General features: G+C 41.2%; 1 protein-coding gene across 1 annotated transcript in view; it reads right to left on the reverse strand.

Moving 5' to 3' along the window:
- Mgat4d (MGAT4 family member D) overlaps positions 1-5727 on the reverse strand; it is a 50916-nt gene extending 45189 nt beyond the window's left edge. Inside the window, exon 1 of the mRNA XM_063260517.1 lies at positions 5514-5727. Within this exon, the coding sequence (XP_063116587.1) occupies positions 5514-5616 (103 nt within the window). The 5' untranslated portion in view covers positions 5617-5727. The remainder of the gene's footprint in view (positions 1-5513) is intronic.
- Between the last annotated feature and the right edge of the window lie 3975 nt (positions 5728-9702).

A 9702-nucleotide genomic window follows, 5' to 3' on the forward strand; every position in this document is an offset into this window, starting at 1 on the left:
CTCTGACATTGTAGTTATTGTCCATGGTTGACTGGGGAGAAGCACCTCTAAAACCAAAACCCTGGACACCAGGGGCTGCTGCTGTCACCAGTGATACAGGAGTGATGACCTTTTGGATAGTGAGAGGACTTTTATTACTGCCCTAGAAAACTCACTGTGTCTCTCACGGTCATACTCTTCTCCCTGAAATATCTTGGCTTGCTCTCCTACTTTCCTAGTTTTCATTTGATGGTGAAATACTGGAATTCCCCAAGGCTTTCTGCTTGGTATTTTCCATCTGTCCCCTAGCTGATCTCATTCTATACCATAACCTTAGCTGTTGGAGACGACTATGAAGCGGCTCTGAGCAGGATTTAAATTTTACTAATTGGCTTTCTATGTTTATCTGTGAGTCTGTCCTAGGCCTAGGCCCCTTGCCTGTGACAGGAGCTGATTCATAGTTAGTGACCCTCCATGAATCAGTGGTCCTGGATGAGGTTTGTAGTGGCCTGTGAGGCCAGAGATATCTCAAAGGGCATGATGAGGCTACAGTGCAGACACTTGGCTCCAACCCCAATTAACAAGGTAGAGACTGCAGCTGCAAAGATTACTCCTACAGTCTCACTTCTACCATGTCTTCATGATAACACAGTGCTACTGAATTGACTTGATTCATTAGTTGGAGACGTCCTTGAAGTGATTCCCAAGGTCCTGCTCATTGCCTGTGCTTTCCTCAGTTTCCCTGCCTTTTGTCCTTGGTCCTAATAGAAGTGGACTGATCCAGAAAACTCTTTGTCTTTGTCCTCAGAGTCTCAAGCTTAATTAAAGGGTTTTGATCTTCCTGGAGCCCTAAAAAATCATAAATTTATCTCTTTTTATTTATCCTCTGCCATACACTCGTTTGGGAGATCAGAGATCTAGGTCAGGACCCGCTACTTAACTATTGCATGGTGACAGTTCTCAAGTTAATCTCTTCAATCCTGGTCCAGCCTGACATATCCCATGGCCTATTGAATTCTTGCTTGGGGTTCTCTAATGGGTACTTCACGCATATAGATATATTGATTTTGCTACCAACACCTAATTCTTCCCTAGCCTCACCATTTTAACAAATGGCAATTCCATTTCTTAGCCATATAAATCAGTTGTGTTGGTTCTTTGTCATTGTGATAAGATGCCTGAGAAAAACAACTAAAGCTGGAAAGGTTTCTTCTCATGGTTTCAGAGGCTTCGGTGCTTGATCATCTATCTGTTCTACAGCTTTAGACCTGTGGCAAGGCAGGTTATTGCAGTGGAAAGGCATAGCAGGGAAAGCTGCTTACTTCCTGGCAGCCAGAAGCAATGAGAAAGGAAATAACTAGTCAGGACAGGGTAAGGAGCGACGTGTAGTTCTCAGGGCCACACATCCATAACCCATGCCCTGTGCCTGGGCCCTGTCTCCGAACAGCCCGCTCGATATGAAGCTGTCAATGAGACTCATCAGCACATTCATCCAATAACGAGACCAGCACTCTCATGGCCCAGTCCTGTTCCAAAGCCATCAGCTGGAAACCAAGCCTCAGCACATGGACCTTGGGTGGCATTTTAGATACAAACTGTAACACTAGTGGTTCTCAAACATCGATGGTCACAACTGGAGTGGGGACATGCTACTGGCATCTACTGGATAGAGCTGAGAGACCCTGTGAATATTCTGTGATATGTAGGATGTACCGCTTATACCCCCCCCCCAAATTATCCAGCGCAAAACGTCAATAGTGCTAATGCTGAGATCCTGGAGCATTCTACGATTCTTTTCTATTCTTTTATTTCTTTTTCTTTCTTTCATATCCCAAATTCAGCAATTATTTAAATATACATGTATAATCATGTCAGTCTTTTACTCAGAACCTTGCAATGGCTTCTTATTTAGAATAAAACTCATAATCCTACTGTGGTCTCACAAGTAAATGCAATCCAAACTCAGGACCTTAGCATATGCCTTTCCCATTGTCTAGAAGATTTTTCCCTCATATATCCACATAAATGCTTCCTCACTCCATTCATAAATCTGTTCAAATATAACTTCCACAGAAGATCCTTCTCTGACAACCACATCAAAATACATAGGTCCTTGGTAACCTTCACTAATTAGTCCAAGGAAGAGCAAAGAATACCAAAACCAGTGAGTATCAAATAAATTGTTTTGGCTGGAAATGGTAGTGAGTCACAAGGCAAGTGACAACAACAAGTTCTTTCTTGTGCATAGAGTATCAAACAAAGGACAAATACTGGGACAAAATATGGAGTCAAAATGCACTGAGTACCAAGTTTGATGAGTTTCAAAGCAACTAAGTACCAAAGCATAACGTCAGTACTTTCCTTCCTGTCCCCACCTACGCCTGACTTCATACAGTAATCACGTATCACCGATGTGTATTCCCCCAACCATAACACAAGATCTAGAACAGAATTTTGCTGTTGTTGCTGTTATTGTCGTTGTTGTTAACCTAGTTCCTACAATGTGAATAGGTACTTAGTAAATTCAATTATTCATTCGTGAACCTGATCACTCATTTGTTTGAACATTTCACATGCCTATTAGATGTTGTGCAATCTTCCAGATGCTAGGAACAATGCAGTAAGCAGAACAGTCAGAGAGAGAGAAAGAGAAAGAGGAGAGAGAAGACTTTGTCTTCACAGAGTTTAAATAATTTGTTGAAAAAAATAATGAATCATTAATATGATGAACTTATAGAAAATGAAAACTCTGACTCATCTTCTATTTTACGAGTTTCATTCTCAGAAATATATCATTTTTGGAACTTGTATCTATGAATAACAGGAGTCTAAATCCATTGCAGAAGTAAACTTATTTCTGGTTATAACTAGAAAAAAAAACATCAAAATGTTTGTATGAATCTAAGTTAGTCCTTGTAAGAATATTAACTATATTAAAATGTTTTCTAAGGTTGCTATCCTAAATTGCCTTCCAAAATTACTTGCTTTCCTGCTGTGATAAAATTAGCAAGATAATGACAAAAAAAAAAAAAAGACCTGAGGATCAGTGGAGCAGATTAGAAGATGTAGATACAACTACAAACACACTCAGCCATCTTATCTTTGACAAAGGGACCAAACATATTCATTGGAACAATAGTTCTGGAAAACTTGGCTTTTCACTGTCAAAGACTAAAACTAGACCCAAGTCTATCACCACAAAACTAAAATCAAGAATGGATCAAAGATCTAGATATTAAAAGAGAAACACTAAAGCTAATGCAAGACAAACTATGTAGAAATCTTGAAGACCCAAGATAGGCAGAGTTCATGAACAAAACCCAAACTGGTTGGGAAGTACTCAAAAAATCAACAACTAGGATCTCGTCTCATTAAAAAGTTTTTGCACCTCAAAAGAAATCACAAACAGAGGGAAAAGAAAATCCACAGAATGTGAAAAAAATATGGCCATTTATACCTCACACAAAGAAACTCTATCTAGAACACATAAAGAAGTGAAAAAAATCAGGCCCCCCAAATTTAATGATCCAATTCAAAAATGGGCATCTTAGATGAATACGTACTTCTCAGATGAAGAAAGAAAAAATGACAAATAGACACATGAAAAAATGTTCAGCATCACTGTTATCCAATCAGTGCAAATTAAAACAACATTGAGATCCCATCTCACCCCAGAAAGAATGGCTATCATTAAGAAACGAACCGACAACAAATGCTGGAGGGGCTGAGTGGATAAAGCAATCCTTCCCCACTGTTGGTAGGAGTGTAGACTGGTACAATCACTGTAGAAATCAGTGTAGAGATTCCTCAAAAAACTAGGATTAGAGGTCCTATTCGACCCAGCTATTCCCCTGCTGGTTATTTTCCCAGAAGAATTAAAAACATCATGCCACAGCGATATATGTGCACCCATGTTTACAGCAGTGCAATTTGTAATACCTAAATCTTGGAAACAATTCAAATGCCCATCAACCGAGGAACAAATAAAAAAGATATGGTATTTTTATACAATGGAGTACAACTCAGCTATAAAGAAACATAATCTCAAGGCTTTTATAGGTAAATGGATGCAATTTGAGACCATACTCATAAGTGAAATAAATCAGACTCCCATGTGTAAGAAAGTGTCTCCCTAATGTAAGAAAATGTAAGAGGAAATAAGATCCAAATGTGCAATAGGTACTGTGAAAGAGGAATGCACAACAGAGATGGGGGAAAGGAGAAAAGAAGGAAAAAGAATACACACACACACACACACACACACACACACAGGATAGCTGATAATTATACTACTAATTTCCATTGTTCATTGAAAAGAATGGATTGTGCTTATACGTTGGATCAATTTTGCATGCCTGTATCATGTAATGTGAGCAACTATTTTGAAGATAATACTATGCAGTATATTCACCATTGTTAATGTATCATTTTGAAATTCTCTATAGTTATTTTTTCTCTTAAAAAACAAAATTACTTGTTTTCTAGTTACAAGAAACCCTTTATTTTTGTTATAAATATGCTCACTGTTTGTTCTAATACAAAAAGATTTTAAAAGTCTCCTTTAGAGAAAATGAAAAAGGATATAAGCGAAAGACTAGAGGTCTTACGACGTACTTTTTAGTATTTCTCGTATTTCGATGAGCTAGAATGGGGCATTTTTGTGTACATGATGACAAAATGTAGTACTGATTTAACATGAAGCCACTTTTAAACTACTGCGGAGATTACCTTGTTTACACCTAAATCATAAATGTGTTCAGTGGGAGAAACAAGAATTTAACCTAAAGCATCCTGGATTAATAACGCCCAGTTTTCCCAAGTGTTAAAGAGCTCAAGTATGAACCCTGAGCGGCACAGTGTGGACAACTAGGGTGAAAGATGAATAATCCACCGCGTTAGCGCTGTTTCAGAAAAACAAAAATAAGTTTTTGGAACAATTACGTCCCATGCAACTTTTTTATACGAAAAATTTCGCTGTGTCTGACATTCAAATTTAACCAGGCAACTTTAACTTCCGTTTGCTAGACTGACGGTCCTGTGGCCCATAAGGCAAAACGCTGGAGTGCTTGGGGTAGTCGTCACACAGGCTCCAGGTTTATTTGAGAACGTTCCGGTGCCGGACCTGAGCCCCAAATCGCGCCGGTGCTGCGTCTCCGCCACCCGGCCTCGGCCGGCTCTGCAGGTAACACCCCGGGCGGGTCCAGCCCCAACCGGCGCCCGGGGGACAGAGGCGGTTACGGCGGGAGCTGCCGAGTCGGACACCCGCGCCTCGCTGGAGAAGATCAAGAAGAAGGGAGCCGGGGGGGGGGGGGGGGGCAGCGGCGGGGCGGGAGGCCGGCCTGCGCCCCACCCGGTCCCGAGCGCGCGCCCCGGGCGGTCGCCGCAGCCCCGACGCGGACCAGACCGGACCGGGCGGGACCAGCCGGGCGCCCGTTACCGCGGCGCCCACTGCGGGCGGCGGACGAGTGGGTGGGCGCGCGTGGTCGGCCCGCTCCCCGCCGAGGCCCCCGCACCCCGGCGCGGACCCCGCTTACTCATGTCGGCCATCCTGGAGAGGCAGAACCAGGAGAAGCTGAAGAGCACGATGGGGACGAGGGTGGCGAAGGCCACCAGCCAGTGCAGGTGCTTGTTCCGCATGGCGCGGCCGGGGTCACCGGGTCGCGGGTCGCGGGTCCCCAGCGCCGCCCTAGCGGTCCCTGCGCTGAGCTCTGAGCCCGTTGTCGCCGCTCCGCGGTGCCGCGCGCTGGGAACCCGTGCGCGCTGCTGGGTGGCTGGCACCGGCTTCTTTTCAGGATCCTAAAGAGTCGTTCTCAAGCCAGAGGTGCTGGGAGAAAACCTCAGTCCGGCTCTGCACTCAGTCTTTGATTTGAAGCGATCTGCTTCACATCAGCACTGCGCCTCTGGCCTGGCTGGTTTTCGGGCCCTTGAGAGAGGGATCTGAACACTGGGCTTCCTGAAAAACGCACCTGGAAGTCTGGACTCTGATGGCCAGGAGGTGGATAGGGCCTTTGGTAGAGCAGGGACACAGACAGACCTCAAGAGAGGGCCCAGAAAGAGAGAAATGTCTTATAAAGAAACACATTTAACTCAAAAGGAAATTCATGGACTGAAAGTCAAGGGAGAGAAAAAAACACTATTCCATGTGACAGAGAACCAGAAAAAAGCAGGGGTGGCTTACCCATCAACTGCAGAATGGGTAAGAAAGACATGGAATTTCTGTACAACGGAAAGATATTCAGCTATACAAAAGATAACCTCGAGGCTCTTGTAGGTAAATGGATGCAACTTGAGATCATGCTCATGGGTGAACACTGTGTTGGCTCCCTGGTATAAAAAACTGAAGGAGTTAGTGAGATCCAAAATGCACGATACATACTGTGAAAATGAAAGCGGAGGAAATATCTAAAAGGGAAGGTGGTAGCCATTGTTAATTTCCTGTTATCATGTTTTGAAGTCCTGTATTATTTTCATTGTTCTGTTTGGTTTGATTTTATTATACCTAATGGTATGGGCAGCTGTTTTACAGATAACAAAATGTATCATGCTAGCCATTGTTGATTTCCTGTTATTTTATTTTTAAGCCTTATATTGCTTTCAGTGTTTGATTTTGATCGATTTTATTCTATTTTGTTTTGTTTGATTTTATTATATCTGATGATACAGGCAGCTACTTTGAAGATAGCAAGAGGCATTATGGTAGCCATTGTTGATTTCTTATTATCTTGCTTTGAAGTCCTGTATCATGTTCACTGTTTTGATTGACTCTTTTATTTTGTTTGGTATTACTCTCTTCAGAATAAAAAAAAATGCCAACAGTGGATTTTAAATGTTCTTGTTACAAAGAAAGGATGAGCATGTGTGATAATGGATATATATATACTCAGTAGACTGAATTGGTCATTTCATATTATAAAAATTGTACCAAATTTTCAAGTTGTGCCCCACACAATTATTATGTCACTTTAAATAAAATCAAACTATATTAAGTAATATTTAAAAAGGGAATAATTCCATTAAAGAAGCTATAGAGTATTGAAACAGCCCGGCATACATGAACCTTGAAGGTAGGATTGGAACAAACAGTGAGAACCAAACAGTGCTGGTGGGTTTAAGTATCAGTGTAGTTTATAAGGCCATTACTTGTAGAGAAAGGAAATCTCAGTGTAAATACATGTCATGGGACAAATACCTGTGCCCAGGAAAAAGAAAATTCTGGAATTGTGGTATAGCTCAATTGAAGAAAAGTAATTTAATAACCAAGAAGTAATAATTACATAATTTAAATTCAGTTCCACTTGCTTTTTTGGAAGCTTTTCATGGACATCTGAAGGAGAAAACCAGGAGACCTAAGCAGTTTAATTTATCCACCTTCTCCCTTTCTTTTAGAAAACCCAGAGACTATGGTAACCAGCACAGAATAATGAATTGATTCCAACCATTGAGACTTTATGTGACTCTCCTTGAATAACTTTGTAGCTGCCTCAGTTCTTTTGAGGTCCAGTGAATGAGAAGGGAAGCTTACTGCTTTTTAAACATTTCTGTACATCCTTCATTGCAAGTCAGATATTTAGCACTATTTCATCCAATTCACAAATACAAATAAACAAGTTTTATTGATATGAACAATTTGCTTTATAACTTTAAGTGGACTAGCAACTGATTGGTTACAATACCAGCTCCAGGAACAGATAGGACCCCACACCTCCATCGGTTAACACAACAGAGGTTTCTTTTCTTGGCCAGCAAATATCTAATACCACCGCTTCCAGCTGATGGGCTGCTTTTCCACACCATCATGCAGTATCCCAGGCTTTCTGTCCTGTGGGCGCCCTCCCTAGGAGGAGGAGGAAGTGTCTCCCTCTGCTGGAAGATGGAGGGAAAGCGTGGGAAGAAATAGAAGCGTTATAATTTAATTGGGCACAAATTCTCCATAGGAAAGAAACAATGCAAAAGAGTTGAAAACTGTGGTCCTTGCCTAGCAGCCGCCTCCCCTCAACTCCTTGATTATGGGAGGATATTACAAGCCATCTCTGCCACACTGAGCCGGAAATCTATTTCTTAAAACACTTGCTCTGAGATGCAGCTCAGTGGTAGAGTGGAAGTATAGCATGTCTCTGGCTTTGCCTTCAATTCCTAGTGCGCCCCGCCCAAGAAAAAATAGAGAAAGGAGAAGTTTTGTCTCATATTCCCCTTAAGTAAGTCAACTGTTAATTTCTGGAGCAAACAATGCTATTATTTACTAACAATGTCATGTTAGGAACGTTTTTAATACATATTTATGGTACATAATGCTTACACTCCTTGTGTGGAGTTTGTACCTGTGCAGAACACATTTTAATTCCTTTTGCCAGCCCCTTTCCTTCTCCCTCCCTCTGCCTCCACCTCTCCATCCCTTTCACCTTTAAGAGACATGTATCTCTCTACTTCCTATTCTCTTTTACTCTGCCCTTTATTTGTATTTATATAGAAGAGAAACCTTGTGATGTCGGATTCATTTAGCAAAGGTTCCTAATCCTCTCCAAGCTTGAGCTCTTCTTCACTAAGATGAGATACATGCTATTCATCCAGCGTTGCTGAGGCTCCACAGAAAAACTCTGACAACAACTTAGCATACATCCTGTCCTAATCTAAGCACTCAGGACATTTGGCTCTTTTTTCTCTGTCTGTTGTTACTCAACCAAAGCACTGACAAGTTTATTGCTGATTCTAATTATTATTTTTGGAACAGACAACCACCTACCCCAAAATTCTTCAGTGATTCCCTGTTAAAAGTGCTGTCCAGTGTGGTGGCACATGCCTGTAATTCCAGCACTCAGGATGCTGAGGCAGGAGGATCACTGGGAGTTCAAGGTCAGCCTGGGATTTACATAATTTGTTTGCATTACAGCTTCTTTCTTACATCACCAATAGGTAGCTCAGATCCTAATACAATTTGAAGTTCTTAAATTATGGTAATTGTTTTTATTTTTAAATATTAATACTAGTATGTATAGATGAGATTCAGTGCAATATTTCTTTTTTACTAGAGCACATTAATTATATACACAATAAGGGGCTCCACTGTGACATTTCCCTACAAGTATATATTTTGATCTTATCCACTCTGCTTTTGCCCTCTCTTGGCCTCCTCTTTCCTATTCTGTTTCTCTTATATTTTCCTAAGTCTTCTTTTTGCTTTCATACCATACTTTTTTGCAGATACTTCATATGAGAGAAGGTTTTCTGCTGCTTGTCTTTTTAAATCTGGTTTATTTCACTTAATAGGACACTGTTATTTGAATCCACTTTCTTACTAATAACATGATTTCTTTCTCTTTGGCTGAATAACACATCACTGTGCATATGCGTTCCATTTTGTTTGTCTATTCATCAGATGATGGTCACCCACATTGATTCCATAACTTGGCTCTTTTGAATTGTGCCACAGTAAACATGGGCATGTGGGCATCCTTTAAAATCCTTTGGGTGCATACGTCAAGGAGTGGTATTTGTGGATCATGAGCTATTTCTACTTTCAGTTTTTGAGGAACCTCCATATTTATTTTCATAGTGAATCTACTGTTTTACATTCTCCAAAATAGCAGGAAGTGTCCATTTTCATGGGCACTGTTTTTATGAGAGCCTTGCCAACAAATAAATAAGCTCACCCAAATCATGAAAATTTTAAAAGCCAAAATTCCTAGTAGTTGCCACAAGGCGGCAGTATTATATTACAACGTCTGA

Source organism: Cavia porcellus, unplaced genomic scaffold, assembly GCF_034190915.1.
Source record: "Cavia porcellus strain 051 isolate PalLab524CR breed Dunkin Hartley unplaced genomic scaffold, mCavPor4.1 scaffold_14, whole genome shotgun sequence".
NCBI classification, from domain to species: Eukaryota; Metazoa; Chordata; class Mammalia; order Rodentia; family Caviidae; genus Cavia; species Cavia porcellus.